At 45.1% G+C, this 18897-nt stretch overlaps 1 protein-coding gene across 2 annotated transcripts in view; it reads right to left on the reverse strand.

Annotated features, from left to right (window-relative positions):
* Positions 1–18897, reverse strand: part of ENDOU (endonuclease, poly(U) specific) — an 80721-nt gene that overhangs the window by 30557 nt on the left and 31267 nt on the right. Inside the window, exons 3-8 of one of the 2 annotated variants that reach the window (XM_077297899.1) lie at positions 17271–17342; positions 14071–14115; positions 13882–13929; positions 3018–3062; positions 2830–2877; positions 947–1117 (exon numbers count right to left, since the gene is read on the reverse strand). In XM_077297899.1, the coding sequence (XP_077154014.1) occupies positions 947–1117; positions 2830–2877; positions 3018–3062; positions 13882–13929; positions 14071–14115; positions 17271–17342 (429 nt within the window). The remainder of the gene's footprint in view (positions 1–946; positions 1118–2829; positions 2878–3017; positions 3063–13881; positions 13930–14070; positions 14116–17270; positions 17343–18897) is intronic. The other variant, XM_077297900.1, reaches the window with a different exon arrangement.

Consider the following 18897-nt stretch of genomic DNA (forward strand, 5'->3'; position numbering starts at 1 on the left):
AACGTGACAGGCCTCAGCGGGGAGTCTGTGCTACCCGGGTGTAGGTCACCACCTGGCAAGGTGCGGATCACCTGGAAGATATCGCCAAGTACGGTTTACGCTGGTCAGAGCCATAATTGGTGCCCTGCACTGGTCAAGCCTCCAAGGTCCGACTACTCCTGTCAAGAGTTATCAAGAGTTGAGGCCCGGTCCTCTGTGCTCCAAGCCTTAGAGACTTTCTCCGACGGTCAAGCCAAAAAGAGCCATGCGGCGACTGTGACAAGAGAGGCATGCTTGCGAGAGAGGCCGAACAGTGCGAGTGAGTAGCACCGTCACTTCCAGCTATCACCTACGGTACCGGGGTTGGCTGGGACTAGGATGACAGGTTGGGAGGGGGCCGATTGGTGCACGGGAAGCTCAAAGGCCTTTAATAGACTACGTCAGGAAGAGACTTGTGGCCTAGTGGGAAAACCCGGTGACCCCCGCTAGGGCCAGAGCTTCAAGTGAGAACTCACGTGGTGACTCCCAAGACTGGGCGCTGTACTAACGTTAAGTACTGAGAGACTTTTCAGCTTGTTCATAACCTGTTATGATCCTCTATTGTTAAATTGCATATTTACTAACCCTAATTGTTTAGAGGTTATTGTATAAAAAATACCAATATATCAACCCCTGGCTGCTTCCGCCTCGTAATCGCTATACGTTGCATTCAGGCAATTGTTTTACATATCTATCTATCTATCTATCTATCTATCTATCTATCTATCTATCTATCTATCTATCTATCTATCTATCTATCTCTTTTCCGTAGTTCAGCTTTATCACACATGTATCAGGTATATGACAAATCTTTTTTGCCTGCATCTGAAACAGACCCATTAAACTGAGCAATGAGCTCAATAATGTACATATGAATATGAGCTAATTAATCCTACATGAGACCACCCCATACTCTGAAGGATCCCACCTGTTTGGTGCTTGCTCTCACTCTGGCCTCCTCCCACTTTGTTACTGGCGCCTCCACCACACACTTTATTGTAGTCACTGCAGCAATTTTCGAACTTTTCACATTTTTTGTTACAATGACAGGGATCTTTCTTGTTAAATCTTCCGCCACATCTTCCTTGACAGGACGTATCGGCAATGAAGGCAAGGATAGAAGCAGTCACTATTTATACCACACCATAAGACTGCACAGTGCTGTACATGGATGTACATGAAATATCAGATTTCCATCGCGTGCCACTGACTTTGAATGTGACAGGCCTCATGCTCCATCTCGCATTTTATTTCCTTATAGTCAAAGTATTGTGGTGTCCTTAACCACTTAACCCCCAGGCAATTTCCCGATTTTTGTCTTTTCTCACCTTCTTCCGAGAGGCATTATTTTTTTTATTTTCCCAGCCGTATAACCACAGATACCAGACATGTATAGTTTCTTCTTTAAGTGGAGAAAAAAAAAAATCTGAAATCTGCTAAAAAAAAATTCACTTTTGTCGCCATTTTCTGAGACCCGTAGTATCTCCATTTTTCATGATCTGGGGCTGGGTGAGGGCTTTTTTTTTTTAATCTCTGACCTGACATTTTTACTGATACCATTTTGGAGTAAATACATTTTATTGCAATGTTGCGGCTACAAAAAAAAATGTAACTCTGCAGCTTTGATTTTTTTCTTGTTGCACTGTTTACCGATTGGATTAATTTGCTTTATATTTTGATAGATCGGACATTTCTGAATGCAGCTATACCAAATATGTGTACTTTTTATCTGTTTAACTGTTTTATTTTTAATGGGGCAAAAGCAGGGGTGATGTGAACGTTTCTCTTTTTTTATTTTTTTTATATTTTTTTCTACTTTTTACTGTATTTAATAGTCGCCATAGGAAACTTGAAGCTGCGATCGTCCAATCACGTGTGCTATACATACCAGGGCTTCAGCACAGCTATGTATGGCAGAAATCATAATCTCCTATGAACATTGGTCACGGGCCGGCATTCACAGGAGATTCACAATGACAGTCACGGGGGTCTTCTGCAGACCCAGGGCTGTCATGACAACCCATCGGTGCCAGGGATCACATGACAGGCATGCTGATGGGCGGGATCAATGATGTGATTCCTTCCTGTCATGTTAAATACCGCTGTCAGTCACTGACAGCAGCATGTAACTGGTTAACAGCCATTAGTGGATCTCCGACCCTCCCGCAGCTGTTAGAGGCACTTAATGGATGATTAAATCAGTCAGCAAGTGTGGAGAAAGATGTGGGCTCAGCATGTGAGCCGGCATCAAAGGCAGGCACACAGCCGATGACGTACATGTACGTCAATGGTCGTGAAAGGGATAGTCTGTTATTGTAAAGGTGCCCTGTGTGCCACTAATAAATTCTGATAGATTGGAGCATGGACTCCACAAAATCTTTGATAGCATTGGTAGGTGGTATGTGCCAGCACCCAAGGTTACACAGCGCTATATTGCCCAGCGTATGATACTACCTCCACCTGCTGGAATTTTTCCCATGGTGAATCCTGGGGCCATCTCCTAGTTTCCAAGTAACACACTTTGTTCCATTGCTCCATGGTCCAGATATGATGCTTATGTGCCCGGCTTCAGCATTATACAGAGCTCATGACGTGGGCACCCTGGTCTAAGGCTGTTCGTTGCCATACACCACGCTGTGTGTTCTGATATCTTTCTACCATGACCACCATGGGCTTTAGCAGCAATTTGTGTTACGCTAGCTCTTATGTGAAATTGGACCGTATGGACTGGAATTTGCTCCCCACATGCATCAATGAGACCTGGGCGCCCGTAACATTATACAGTGCTAAAAAGTCAGGATGCAGCAGTACCTGATTTATCATTATTCTTATGAGTCTTGTGTAACTTAGAATCGGTATCTGTTGAAATAAAATAGCAAAAAAAGGAGCAAATATTTAATAAAATATATATGTAATATAAACAATCAATTTAGCTCAAGTCACCCAAGACCAGAAACACCATAACAGATAAGTATTTGTGAGCAGGAATCCAGCACTACCTGGACCGTCATCATGAGTTACTTCATTCAGCTGAGGATCAATGTCTGTTTAAGATAAAATAAGCAGTAAATCAGTAAGTGTTTTTTTATATATACAGTCACGAAAGACCGTTTGCCAATATTTCACTGCTATTATAAATTATACACACAACTAACTCTTTTTTGCAGGATGTCATACTATTATGCCGAGGACATGATTAGAGATGTGATTGTGGCATCCATAGTGGGTGTTCGCTGTAACATACAACTGACTCCCTGCAGCCTTCTAACAATCCCAATGCTGTAGTTAAAGGGGATATCCGAGCCTTAGAAAAAAAGTCATGTAAATGCTAACCGAGGCAACTACCTCCCTGTTGTATCCGGTGCCAGTTATTGACCGCTCCTGCCAGAGATTCAGCTACCTGTCCACAGAGCAGCAGTTTCTCATCCTGTTGACAGGGTGGGACTACTTGTGTCATGCTGATGGACAGCTGGTTTCCCACAATTAGGCAGCAGGAGTCAGCTGTCAATCAGCATGACACCAGTAGTCCTGTTTTGTCAACAAGAAAAGAAACTGCTGCTCTGTTGACAGCTAGCTGACTCTCTGGCAGGAGCGGTCAATGACCGGCGCCAGATACAACAGACAGGTAGCTGCCTCTGTTAGCATTTACATGCCATTTTTTCTATAGTCCCGGGTATCCCCTTTAATAATGGCAGTAATACTAACATGGTTTTGCAGATTGGATAGACTCGCTCTGTAAGCCTATAAATGCCAAGTCCTGATGCGATCGCAGTATACTCCTGATTTGCCAAAATGTCTGTAATGAACTCTCTCTGAGAGATAAGAACCCCTTAGAATGTGCCAGACCCCAGTTATAGAGCCGTCATGTTACACTGTCTAGGACAGGAGACAAAATGGGGCTCTTTGGGGATGATTCATTAAAGTATTTTTTTTTCCAAAATTACAGCAATTTTTCAACTTTTTGCATTTTCATGTCAGTTTGAAGCAGCGCCACCAAAATGGGAGGATCTTGGGAGGACAGTGTGTTGCTATACCCACCGTAGAACACTAGAAATTCAAACCTAGTATATTCAAGGAGTGTTATGGGTTTATGTCAGGAGGCATATTCAGATGGGATGGGGGTGGGGTATTCCCTTGCAGGATAAATTAAATATCCTTTTTAGCCAACAACAATGTTCAGCAGGGCTGGACTGGCCATCTGGCAAATGCCAGAAGGGCCTGTCTGGTCGTGGCCACCTTGTCTGCTACGTTGTTAAGAGAATTCATGCTCTCAAGACATCCATACTGTTAAGAGTTGTGATGGAGCGCAAAGTCCTAACAGGCCAAGATACATGTTAACATAGGAACCTTTCTTTGATATCACCTTCACAATTCTTGCATCCATTGAACTTGTGAGTTTTTGGAGAGTTTCTGCTTGTATTTCTTTGCATGAAGTCAGAATAGCCTCCCAGAGCTGCGGTTTTGATGTGACCTGCCTCCCACCCTCATAGATCTTTTGCTTGATGATACTGCAATGGTTCTCTATAGGGTTGAGGTCAGGGGAAGATGGTGGCCACACCATGAGTTTATCTCCTTTTATGCCCATAGCAGCCAATGACTCAGAGGTTTTCTTTGCAGCATGAGATGGTGCATTGTCATGCATGAAGACTAGTGTTGAGCATTCCGATACCGCAAGTATCGGGTATCGGCCGATACTTGCGGTATCGGAATTCCGATACCGAGATCCGATACTTTTGTGGTATCGGGAATCGGAATCAGAAGTTTCCAGTGTATGGTTCCCAGGGTCTGAAGGAGAGGAAACTCTCCTTCAGGCCCTGGGATCCATATGAATGTGTAAAATAAAGAATTAAAATAAAAAATATTGATATACTCACCTGTCCGGAGGCCCCTGGACATCACCGCTGGTAACCGGCAGCCTTCTTTGTTTAAAATGAGCACGTTCAGCGCCTTCCATCACGTCACGGCTTCTGATTGGTCGCGTGCCGCTCATGTGACCGCCACGCGACCAATCACAAGCCGCGACGTCATCCCTCAGGTCCTAAATTCCCTTCTAGGAATTTAGGACCTGAGGGATGACGTCACGGCTTCTAATTGGTCGCGTGACGGTCACATGAGCGGCACGCGACCAATCAGAAGCCGTGACGTCATGGAAGGTGCTGAACGCGCTCATTTTAAGCAAAGAAGGCTGCCGGTTCACAGCGGTAAGGTCCAGGCTGCGTCGGAGAGGTGAGTATATGAATATTTTTTATTTTAATTCTTTATTTTACACATTAATATGGATCCCAGGGCCTGAAGGGGAGTTTCCTCTTCTTCAGGCCCTGGGAACCATCAGGGATACCTTCCGATACTTGAGTCCCATTGACTTGTATTGGTATCGGGTATCGGTATCGGATCAGATCCGATACTTTGCCGGTATCGGCCGATACTTTCCGATACCGATACTTTCAAGTATCGGACGGTATCGCTCAACACTAATGAAGATGATTTTATTCCTGAAGGCACGTTTCTGCTTTTTAGACCATGGAAGAAAGTTGTCAGTCAGAAACTCTATTTACTTTGCTGAGGTCATTTTCACACCTTCAGGAACCTTAAAGGGCCCTACCAGCTGGTTCCCCATGATTCCAGCCCAAAACATGACTCCTCCACCTCCTTGCTGACGTCGCAGCCTTGTTGGGACATGGTGGCCATCCATCAACCATCCACTACTCCATCCATCTGGACCATCCAGAGTTGCTCGACACTCATCATCAGTAAACAAGACTGTTTGAAAATTAGTCTTCATGTATGTGTGAGCCCACTGCAACCGTTTCTGCTTGTGAACACTGTTTAGGAGTGGCCGAATAGTAGGTTTATGCACCACAGCAAGCCTTTGAAGGATCCTACACCTTGAGGTTCGAGGGACTCCAGACGCACCAGCAGCTTCAAATAACTGTTTGCTGCTTTGTAATGGTATTTTGGCAGCTGCTCTCTTAATCCAATGAATTTGTCTGGCAGAAAACTTCCTCATTATGCCTTTATTTGCATGAACTCTGTCTGTGCTCTGTTTCAGTCACAAATCTCATCAGAGTGTGATGATCACTCTTAAGTTTTCGTGAAATATCTAATTTTTTCATACCTTGTCCAAGGCATTGCACTATTTAACGCTTTTCAGCAGCAGAGAGATCCTTTTTATTTCCCATATTGCTTGAAACCTGTGACCTGCATAATTATGTGGAACATCATTTTTGAGTAGTTTTCCTTTAATTAGAATCACCTGGAAAACTAATTATCACATGTGTTTAAGATTGATTTCAGTGATCCATTGAGCCCTGAGACACAATACCATCCACAAGTTTATTTGAAAAACAAAACAATTAAATCTTTATGACACTTAAATCCAATTTGCATAATAATTTGGAACACAGTGTATTTTGATAGATCGGACCTTTCTGAATGCAGCTATACCAAATATGTGTGCTTTTTATCTGTATAACTGTGTTATTTTTAATGGGGCAAAAGGAGGGGTGAGGGGAACGTTTCTGTTTTTTTATTTTTTTATATTTTTTTCTACTTTTTACTGTATTTAATAGTCCTCATAGGAAACTTGAAGCTGCGATCGTCCAATCACGAGTGCTATACATACCAGATCTTCAGCACAGCTATGTATAGCAGAAATCATAATCTCCTATGAACATTGGTCACGGGCCGGCGTTCACTGGAGATTCACAATGACAGTCACGGGGGTCTCCTGCAGACCCAGGGCTGTCATGACAACCCATCGGTGCCAGGGATCACATGACAGGCATGCTGATGGGCGGGATCAATGATGTGATTCCTTCCTGTCATGTTAAATACCGCTGTCAGTCACTGACAGCGGCATTTAACTGGTTAACAGCCATTAGTGGATCTCCGACCCTCCCGCAGCTGTTAGAGGCACTTAGTGGATGATTAAATCAGTCATCAAGTGTGGAGAAAGATGCGGGCTCAGCATGTGAGCCCTCATCAAAGGCAGGCACACAGCCGATGACGTACATGTATGTCAATGGTCGTGAAAGGGATAGTCTGTTATTGTAAAGGTGCCCTGTGTGCCATTAATAAATTCTGATAGATTGGAGCATGGACTCCACAAAATCTTTGCTGGTTTCTTATATCTGGCACCAAGACATCAGCAGCGGATTCTATAGGTCATATAAATTTACTCGTGCGGTCTCCATAGATCAAACTTGATTTTCCAGCACATCCACAGATGCGTAATTAGATTAAATGGATCCTGTCATGTCTCCAATTACTATTAGCCTGCAGATATAGGGTTAACCTGCAGGTACTGAAAGCACAGTGAACTTTATTCCTCCAGGGAGCTGCCAGCTTTCAGTCATAAAGGCGTGTCCAGAGCGGCTACCACTTGGCGCACAGTGAGCGGCCACTGTAAGTTTGATTGGCTGCCATCTCTATAGCACTGCTATGCACACTGAGCTGTCAATCAGATTGCCGGTGCGTCCTGACAGCGGCCGCTCACTGTGCATTGAGTGGTAGCCGCTAGGGTTGAGCGACTTTTGCTTTTTTAGGATCGAGTCGGGTTTCGTGGAACCCGACTGTCTCGAAAGTCGGATCGTGTGAAATCGGCCGATTATTGTGAAAAGTCGGGGGGCCGACCGAAACACGAAACCCAATGCAAGTCAATGGGGATTGATATACTGTATATATATATTTTTTTCTCTTCGCCACGACAGCACCCACTGAGAGAGGGGATCCGCCCCTAGGAACAGGAAACCCTACGGAGAGATAAAAGGGGCGGTCCCCCTCGCTCCCACAGTTTGGTTTCCTGTTCCTATGGGAATCCACGGAGAAGAGGATGCCTAGCCTGGATGCCGCTTGCGCGGTTTACCTGAGAGGACGGCAAGGGCTCCAGAGCTGGATGCAGCGTCGGGGGTTCCTTCTCAGCTTCCCCCCTCTGCTGGCAGGCGCCGTGAGGCCGGAACTGTGGGAGTTTCTGGCTCATGGAGGTCCACCCGGAGACGCCTGCGGGACCAAGCGCGACATATGAGGACCGCTTAGGTAAGCGCTCTGGCAGCGTGGAGGTCCACTGTTTCCCCGGGAGGATTGCGGTATCCTCCGGGGTGAGGGAGGAGACAGACGGCACCTGCGCTGATTCCGGTGGCAGCGCAGGCGCATAGTGCAGGGCCCCGACCCGGAAGTGGTTAGCACTTCCGGGTTCAACCGGAAGAAGATGGCGGCCCCCATATGAAAAGGACGCCGGCGCAATTGCTCCGGCGTCCACAATGGATTCATCGCAGAACCCTGCGATGCTTTCTATAGAAGACACCGCATCTACCCCACGTACACGTGGCAGCAGCAGTCGCTCTAAGCAGAGCGGATCCTCAAGGAAAAAGTCGGACCAGGCTGGTTCTCCGCCCCCGTCTCCCCCTCGTCAGTCGGTACTGTTCAAGCTTCACTGGGGTGAGTGTGCATCTACCCTCATAGGCTGACTATTGTTCCCTCTCCTTCTATACTAGGGAAAGAAAACTGAAAAAACGAAACACAAACAGTGTGCGTTATGTCTCCAGCCCCTCCCGGATAGTTACAAAAAGAGGCTTTGTAAGTCATGTATTGATTCCACCTTGCGGGAGGAAGCCTCAGTTAAACCAGAGGACATCAGACTTATGATAAGACAAGAGATACAGGCCTTATATAGTTCAGATAAAGAACCGCGTGCCAAGGGTAAAAAAGGATACGAATCCCCTATATCTGATCCATCTTCTGACGTGGAGAAAGCAGACTCTGATATTTCCCACGAATATGTATCCTCTGATGAGGACCAGGATACATGCTTTCCCACCGACAGTATTGACAACCTTGTCAGGTCCGTGTGTAATACGATGGGCATCGAGGATTCTAAAATCCCCAAAACACAGCAGGATATTATGTTTGCCGGCTTATCGGAAAAAAAAAGGCCTTCTTTTCCGGTGATAGCAGCAATAAAAACTTTAGTCAAAAAAGAGTGGGAAAGCCAGGGCCAAAGAGGATTACCTCCATCCTCAAAAAGGCGGTATCCTTTCAATGATGAAGAGTTTTCGACATGGACAAAAGCGCCAAAAGTGGACGCTGCGGTAGCATCCACATCCAAAAAATCTTTGCTACCTGTGGAGGATTCAGGCTCATTACAGGACCCGTTAGACCGTAAAGCCGACTCACTATTAAAAAGAGCCTGGGAGTTGTGTACGGGAGCCTTCAGGCCATCTATCTCTGCTACATGCACCGCTAGGTCCATGTTGGTCTGGCTGAGTGACTTAGAGGAAGGACTTAAAAATGGTCTTTCTAGAGACAAACTGTTGTCCTCTATCCCCTTAATTAGAGGGGCTACAGCTTTCCTGGCGGATTCATCTGCCGACTCTATACGCTTGGCGGCCAAATCGGCAGGTCTCACAAATGCGGCACGCAGAGCCCTATGGCTTAAGGGCTGGAAAGGCGATCCCCAGACGAAGTCCAAATTATGTGGCCTCCCATGTCAGGGTGAGTACCTGTTTGGTACCAAGCTGGACGAAATCTTAACTAAAGCGGGAGAAAGAAAGAAGGGCTTCCCTAATAATAATTACCTTCCATTCTATAGGAAAGCGTTCCGGAAGCCCATATTTAATAAAAGAAAAGATTTTAAAATCCAAGATCGCTGGACCCCTAGAGACGCCAAACAAAGGGGTGCATTCTTTGGGAAGCGCCCTTTTAAAACTGAAGACAAGCCCCGTTAGAGCAGATCTACCTGTGGGAGGTAGATTATCCTCCTTCTCAAACCAATGGAGAAGAATAACATCGAACGTTTGGGCAAATAGTCTCGTCACCTCTGGCTTAAAGTTAAAATTTGCCCGAGTCCCTTCGGACTCATTTCTATTGACTTCTTTAAAGTCACAGTCTCAACAGGAGGCATTACAGCAGGAAGTAATGAATCTTCTATCCAAAGGAGTTTTGTTGGAGGTTCCATTTCTTCAGGAGGGGAAAGGGTTCTATTCCCCGCTATTTCTAATTACAAAACCTGATGGATCATTCAGAACCATCATAAACCTTAAAAAACTGAACACCTTCTTAGAAAATCAAACCTTTAAAATGGAATCTATTCGATCCACAGTAAAACTCCTGTTTCCCCATTGCTTTATGGCGGTTCTGGACTTGAAAGATGCGTATTACCATCTACCAATCTTTAAAGAACATCAACAGTTTCTCCGCCTAGCGGTTGTATTGAATGGATGTATACGGCACTTTCAGTATACGGCAATGCCCTTCGGACTATCAATTGCTCCAAGGGTATTCACTAAACTAATGTCAGAGGTCATGTCTTATCTAAGATTAAAAGGCACCCTCATAATCCCATACTTATACGACCTTCTAGTAGTGGGAAAATCCCCCTCACAATGTCAGCAAAGATTATGTCATATGATTTCATCCTTGCAGAACTTAGGATGGTTAATTAATTGGGAAAAATCTAGGCTGATCCCGACAACTCGGCAGGTATTTTTGGGAATTATATTAGATTCTATAGGTCAAAAATGTTTTCTCCCGGAATCTAAACAAATAACAGTTAGGAATAAAGTTCAGTCTATACTGGATAAACCTAAAATTTCCCTCCGGGAAGGCATGTCCTTACTTGGCTCCTTCACGTCATGTATCCCAGCGGTTCCATGGGCCCAGTTCCACTCGAGGTGTTTACAGTATACAATTTTACATGAGGAGATAAAATTACAAGGGCGATTAGACGGTAAAATTTCCCTTTCTAATGACGTAATCCAATCCCTAACCTGGTGGCTACAACCAGATCATCTAGTTAGCGGGGTTCCCTGGGAGGTTAAACCCTCAAACATAATATTTACGGATGCCAGCCCTCATGGTTGGGGGGCACACTTGGGGGACCAGATTGTCCAGGGGCTGTGGTCGGTTACGGAATTAGACGACTCGTCTAATAAAAAAGAACTAAAAGCCATCTATCATGCCCTATGTGAATTCCTCCCACAGTTGCACGGAACACATACCAGGGTACTCTCAGACAACATGACATCAGTGGCTTACGTCAACCATCAAGGCGGAACGAGATCAGGCACTCTCATGTCTATAACCAAAAACATCTTGACTATAGCCGAAAATCATCTTCTGTCCTTATCAGCACTACATGTCCGAGGGATAGACAACGCAAAAGCAGACTTTCTCAGTCGTCATACCCTCCATCAGGGGGAGTGGGTGTTAAATCGTCGGATATTCAAAATGATAACTTTAAAATGGGGTATACCCGACATAGATCTCTTCGCTACAAGAGACAACAGGCAAGTAAAAACATTCACCTCAATGTTCCGAACCGACAACCCCGATGTTCTCGACGCCCTCCAGATTCCGTGGACGTTTCAGAAAGCATATGCCTTTCCCCCGATGATTCTTCTTCCAACAGTAATCCGGAAGATAAGAGAGGACAGAGCGAATATAATCTTAATTGCCCCGTTCTGGCCAAAGAGACCATGGTTTTCCCTGCTCAGAGCCATGTCCATCTCGGATCCGTGGATTCTCCCAGAGAATCAAGATCTGCTTTTCCAGGGGCCCTTCAACCACCCTCATGTGAAGGGTCTACGGTTGACAGCCTGGGATTTGAGAGGCAGCTGTTAAAACTAAGGGGCTTCTCTGATAAAGTAATTGATACCCTATTGCTGAGTAGGAAAAGATCCACTACATCGATCTATGTAAAAGTATGGAAAAAAATTTTAAGCCTCTATCCCTCAGCCCTGTCAAAGGAAATTCCAGTCTCTATTATTCTTGAATTTCTCCAAAGAGGACGTGATTTAGGCCTTTCAGTTAATACCTTAAGAGTGCAAGTTTCTGCGCTAGGGGCTTTGTATAGTCACAACGTTGCGGGAGATAGGTGGATATCCAGATTCATTTCAGCCTGCCAGAGAGCAGAACCAGTCCATATTCCCCACTCACCTCCTTGGGATGTTAATCTGGTCCTTGAAGCCTTGACAGATCACCCATTTGAGCCTCTACATTCTGCTCACATTAAACATGTCTCCCTCAAGACTGCTCTTCTTGTCGCCTTAGTATTGGCAAGAAGGGTAAGTGACATACAGGCACTATCAGTAGATCCCCCATTTATGTCAATATTGCCAGATAGGATTGTCCTAAAAACAGACCCTTCCTACTTACCTAAAATGTGTACGAAATTCCATAGATCTCAAGAAATTCTTCTTCCTACCTTCTATAATAACCCTACAAATCAGGAAGAAGAAAAGTACCATACTTTAGATGTGAGAAGGGCTGTGATAACCTATCTAGACAGGACTAGTCCCTGGAGGAAGAGCAGGGCTCTCTTTGTTTCCTTCCAGGGTCAAAGGAAAGGAGCTGGTGTTAGAAAAGGCACATTATCCCGATGGATTCGGGAGGCGATATACCTGGCCTATTCGTCTAAAGGGGAAGATCCACCTGAGACTGTAAAGGCACACTCCACCTGGGCGATAGCATCATCCTGGGCAGAGCGAGCAGAGGTTCCAATAGAACTCATATGTAAGGCCGCAACCTGGTCGTCTCCTACTACCTTCTATAGTCACTATAGACTAGATTTGTCTGCCTCCACTGACTTGTGTTTCGGTAGATCAGTTCTTAACACGATAATCCCCCCCAAATAACTATCTCTGAAAGTCTCTCAGTGGGTGCTGTCGTGGCGAAGAGAAAACACCGGATTACGTACCGGTAATGCTCTTTTATAGAGCCACGACAGCACCCCTTCACTTCCCTCCCTTATATATTAGTTTGCATATGAGCACGGATAAGGGTGGTTGGTTCTTGTAAATATTAGTAGTTAAGATAAAATGTTAATATAAAATTGCCTACTAATACTGGTGGGCGGTTCCTCGCAATCTCTGTAACCCAAACTGTGGGAGCGAGGGGGACCGCCCCTTTTATCTCTCCGTAGGGTTTCCTGTTCCTAGGGGCGGATCCCCTCTCTCAGTGGGTGCTGTCGTGGCTCTATAAAAGAGCATTACCGGTACGTAATCCGGTGTTTTCTCTCTCTCTCTCTCTCTCTCTCTCTCTCTCTCTCCCCTCCGTCCCTGCAAAATTTGTGTTTCACTGTGGGAATCGCTATATCCCAAACGTTAAGATGGCGGTTTTACCCCTTGTGACGCCGCACAAAGCAAGCCGGAACCCATGTCATCACGCTGCACACACTCCTTCATTGGCTGAAAAAAATGGCGGGGAAAGCGTCATACGAAACGCGACTTTGGCGCGAAAATCGCCGACCGTGTGGCCGATCCCACGCTGGGGTAGGGTCGGGTTTCACGAAACCCGACTTTGCCAAAAGTCGGCGACTTTTGAAAATGATCGATCCGTTTCGCTCAACCCTAGTAACCGCTCCAAACACACCTTTATAACTAAAAGCTGGCAGCTACCTGGAGCGATAAAGCTTACTTTCATGTTCAGTAAGGCAGCCGGATAGCATTGGTAGGTGGTATGTGCCAGCACCCAAGGTTACACAGCGCTATATTGCCCAGCGTATGATACTACCTCCACCTGCTGGAATTTTTCCCATGGTGAATCCTGGGGCCATCTCCTAGTTTCCAAGTAACACACTTTGTTCCATTGCTCCATGGTCCAGATATGATGCTTATGTGCCCGGCTTCAGCATTATACAGAGCTCATGACGTGGGCACCCTGGTCTAAGGCTGTTCGTTGCCATACACCACGCTGTGTGTTCTGATATCTTTCTACCATGACCACCATGGGCTTTAGCAGCAATTTGTGTTACGCTAGCTCTTATGTGAAATTGGACCGTATGGACTGGAATTTGCTCCCCACATGCATCAATGAGACCTGGGCGCCCATAACATTATACAGTGTTAAAAAGTCAGGATGCAGCAGTACCTGATTTATCATTATTCTTATGAGTCTTGTGTAACTTAGAATCGGTATCTGTTGAAATAAAATAGCAAAAAAATGGAACAAATATTTAATAAAATATATATGTAATATAAACAATCAATTTAGCTCAAGTCACCCAAGACCAGAAACACCATAACAGATAAGTATTTGTGAGCAGGAATCCAGCACTACCTGGACCGTCATCATGAGTTACTTCATTCAGCTGAGGATCAATGTCTGTTAAAGATAAAATAAGCAGTAAATCAGTAAGTGTTTTTTTATATATACAGTCACGAAAGACCGTTTGCCAATATTTCACTGCTATTATAAATTATACACACAACTAACTCTTTTTTGCAGGATGTCATACTATTATGCCGAGGACATGATTAGAGATGTGATTGTGGCATCCATAGTGGGTGTTCGCTGTAACATACAACTGACTCCCTGCAGCCTTCTAACAATCCCAATGCTGTAGTTAAAGGGGATATCCGAGCCTTAGAAAAAAAGTCATGTAAATGCTAACCGAGGCAACTACCTCCCTGTTGTATCCGGTGCCAGTTATTGACCGCTCCTGCCAGAGATTCAGCTACCTGTCCACAGAGCAGCAGTTTCTCATCCTGTTGACAGGGTGGGACTACTTGTGTCATGCTGATGGACAGCTGGTTTCCCACAATTAGGCAGCAGGAGTCAGCTGTCAATCAGCATGACACCAGTAGTCCTGTTCTGTCAACAGGAAAAGAAACTGCTGCTCTGTTGACAGGTAGCTGACTCTCTGGCAGGAGCGGTCAATGACCGGCGCCAGATACAACAGACAGGTAGCTGCCTCTGTTAGCATTTACATGCCATTTTTTCTATAGTCCCGGGTATCCCCTTTAATAATGGCAGTAATACTAACATGGTTTTGCAGATTGGATAGACTCGCTCTGTAAGCCTATAAATGCCAAGTCCTGATGCGATCGCAGTATACTCCTGATTTGCCAAAATGTCTGTAATGAACTCTCTCTGAGAGATAAGAACTCCTTAGAATGTGCCAGACCCCAGTTATAGAGCCGTCATGTTACACTGTCTAGGACAGGAGACAAAATGGGGCTCTTTGGGGATGATTCATTAAAGTATTTTTTTTTCCAAAATTACAGCAATTTTTCAACTTTTTGCATTTTCATGTCAGTTTGAAGCAGCGCCACCAAAATGGGAGGATCTTGGGAGGACAGTGTGTTGCTATACCCACCGTAGAACACTAGAAATTCAAACCTAGTATATTCAAGGAGTGTTATGGGTTTATGTCAGGAGGCATATTCAGATGGGAAGGGGGTGGGGTATTCCCTTGCAGGATAAATTAAATATCCTTTTTAGCCAACAACAATGTTGTTCAGCAGGGCTGGACTGGCCATCTGGCAAATGCCAGAAGGGCCTGTCTGGTCGTGGCCACCTTGTCTGCTACGTTGTTAAGAGAATTCATGCTCTCAAGACATCCATACATATAGAGTTGTGATGGAGCGCAAAGTCGCTGACTCCATCACTTACCCCAGCATGCCACCGGTATCATTAGAAATATTGGTCTTGCAGTAAATCTTGCTTTCCTCCATCCAGGGTAATATTAGTAATATATCCCGTCTGGTGCTTGGAGACGGGGACAGCATGGGCCGGTGTGATCTCAAATGCCAGGACTGAATTTCAGCCCCAGTCCGTACCTGTTGTTCAGTATGTACTGGTAAGAGGGTGCAATATATTGTTAGATGGGGTTGTAAAAAATGCTGGGATGAATCCAGAGATCACCTACAGTATGAAAAAAATGTAGTTTCATTCAAAAAGATTAATGATTAAAAGCTGAAACTAAATGAGGAAGAAACAGCAATCTGGCCGTGGATCAGCTCAAAGATTAGGTGACAATTAGAGTTTATCAAATAGAAAAATGCAGAGCTTGTAGTTCCTACATCTGTCCACTAGAGGGAGGACGACTCCTTGAGTAACTGAATTCGATGCTTCTGCAAAGTCACTTCTTGTACAATCTCATCAGTGTTCATTTCACAGCAAATAGAACGTGAAGGCAGAAAACAATAACCTGCCATTGTCAACTCTATTTCCCTTTGGGAACTTTTCATCTTATGGGCAGCCTCTGCTCCTGGATGAAATCATGGGATTGTTAAAGGGAATCTTTCTGCAAGTTTTTGCTGTGGAATCTGGCAGCAGCATGATGTAGGGGCAGAGAACCTGATTTTCAGTAATGTATTATTTTGTTTACTGTGTGTAGCAGTTATGATTGAATCACAGTTTTCTCTCCTGCAGATGTAGTAGAGCTCAAAATGCTAAACTGTGTTTAACTCCGCCCACAGAGCACTGATTGGTAGCTATATATTGACAGAAAGCTGCTAATCAGCGCTGGGCCATGTCTGGACCAGCAGGCACGAGACACCTAGTCCTGTAGTGATAATCTCCTTCTGATGAAACCGTGACTTCGTTAAAGCAGCAAAGCAAAGCCCAGTAAGTGACACATGACTGGAATCAGGGGCTCTGCTCCTGCACAATGCTGCTTTCAGATTATATTGCAAAAGCCTGATGACAAATTTCCTTTAAAACTTGGTAATCATGAATTGTATAACACTTATTAACTTAGTTACATCCAAGTCTAGTAACACACTGATCTCTACTTTCACACATCAGGTTTTTGCTGTCAGGCACAATCCGGCAAGCTTTGAAAAAAACAGATCTGTTTATTTTCCGCTGGATTGCGCCTGATTGCCACAAGTTTCATCCGTTTTTTGCCGGAAAAGTCTATGCTGTGTGAACTCGATGCGGATTTACTGCGGATCCGCATCGTTTTTTTCTGCGCAGAAACGCTGGAGTCCCGCAAAGCGATTTACAGTACAATGGAAATCAATAGAAAAAAAATGCTGTGCTAATGGTGCGGAAAAATCCACATGAAAACCGCTGTGGATCAAAAGAAGTAGCATGTCACTTCTTTTGTGTGGAACTGCAGCATTTCTGACCCCTTCAATTATAGAAATCCGCAGTGGTAAAAAACGCGTGAAATCCGCACAAAATCCGCATCAAATCCGCAACAAAAACCCACAAGATACGCAGCAAATCTGCACCTGCGTTTTCTGCCAGGAGATGCAGATTTTGTGCGGAAAATTCTGCACCCCAATCCGCAACGTGTGCACATAGCTTAAAAAAAAAAAAACGTTCATAGTAACACTTTTTCTGTCCGGCGAAAAAATGCCAAGCAACGGTTCCAGCAATAAAAGGATGAAACTGACATCTGAACTGATGAATCCGGTTTTTCATGCATTCTTCATACAATCATGCAAAATTTCCATTCTGGGGTCTCACTCTCTCTCTCCCCCAGTATCAGTGCAGACATGGATATTTCGCGTTGGGTTTTTACTTACAGGAGCAGATGGAGTAGTCGTCACAGCAGTCTCCGAACCTCTCGCAGTGATTTTTACATGAATGCTCACATTCTTAACATTGAGAAACAAAAGGAAAGAAATATTAGTTTGGTTCAAGAACATAAATTTTGACTTCCATAAAGCCAATGGCTCAGGGATTCCTAAGTATGGAAATTGGCCTGATTGCCATGTTGTTCTATAGCTTTTACCATAATGTCCTCAGCCCATTATGGGGCATCTAGATTATGCTTGTCAGTGGTGCTTCATCAGGACACCACCTTCCATGGATACCTCTGACACATGACACTGTACAGCCCATGGCAGCATATGTCACCCCCGGCTACCATACTACAAATGTATACTTCATATTATGTGTAATTTTACTATATGACTTCATATAGAATACAATTGTCAGCTACTCTTTTTTTTAAGTGTTTAAGATGGATGTGTCACAAGCTTTCACCACACAAACTGTATATTTTATTAACTATATCTCTTAAACCTGTTGAGGCCAATATACTTATGCTCCAGCGCTCCCTCCCTGCTGCTCCAGAGCTCCCTCCCTGCTGCTCCAGGGCTCCCTCCCTGCTGTTCCAGATCTCCCTCCCTGCTGCTCCAGAGCTCCCTCCCTGCTGTTCCAGAGCTCCCTCCCTGTTGTCCAGATCTCCCTCCTTGCTGCTCCAGAGCTTCCTCCCTGCTGCTGTAGAGCTCCCTTCTTGCTGCTCCAGAGCTCCCTCCCTGCTGTTCCAGAGCTCCCTCCCTGTTGTCCAGAGCTTCCTCCTTGCTGCTCCAGAGCTCCCTCCCTGTTGTCCAGAGCTTCCTCCCTGTTGCTGTAGAGCTCCCTTCTTGCTGCTCCAGAGCTCCCTCCCTGCTGTTCCAGAGCTCCCTCCCTGTTGTCCAGAGCTTCCTCCTTGCTGCTCCAGAGCTCCCTCCCTGTTGTCCAGAGCTTTCTCCTTGCTGCTCCAGAGCTCCCTCCCTGCTGTTCCAGAGCTCCCTCCCTGCTGTTCCAGAGCTCCCTCCCTGCTGTTCCAGAGCGCCCTCCCTGTTGTCCAGAGCTTCCTCATTGCTGCTCCAGAGCTTCCTCATTGCTTCTTTCTGCCAATCTTTCTTGACAGGGATGGAATAGTTACATCCATTCTACAATACATGGCCGCTACATCCAGTCTCTGAACTTAGTAGTAGATATCTGGGCCTCACTGCTGAGCTCAGAAGCTGCAGAAGTCACATGTTGTAGATGGGACTGTAACACTGCATCACTGTAAGCAAAGACCCTGGAGTGGCAGGAACTTTCAAAAGTAAATATTGCATGTTCCCCATTTTTCAGTGAAACTGCACAACCCCTTAATACAAAGGAGCAAAACTTACAAAGGTTTGGCCAGTGAAAAGCAATGATCATATATTTACAAAATAGGTCATAACTTTTAGAATACTGGGCCCCCATCAATTTCCAGAGGGGGTCACATACATCTCAATTAGAATGAATTGGCAGTGCATATGCTCGACCGCTGCTCCATTCATTCTCTATGGGACTGTGGCGGGCTGTGCACGGGTTTGTACGGCAGTCCATGAAGAGATGAATGAAGCAGCGGTCCAGCAGACACACTGTCGCTCAGTTCCAAGGTGGTGT

Source organism: Ranitomeya variabilis, chromosome 3 (genome assembly GCF_051348905.1).
Source record: "Ranitomeya variabilis isolate aRanVar5 chromosome 3, aRanVar5.hap1, whole genome shotgun sequence".
NCBI classification, from domain to species: domain Eukaryota; kingdom Metazoa; phylum Chordata; class Amphibia; order Anura; family Dendrobatidae; genus Ranitomeya; species Ranitomeya variabilis.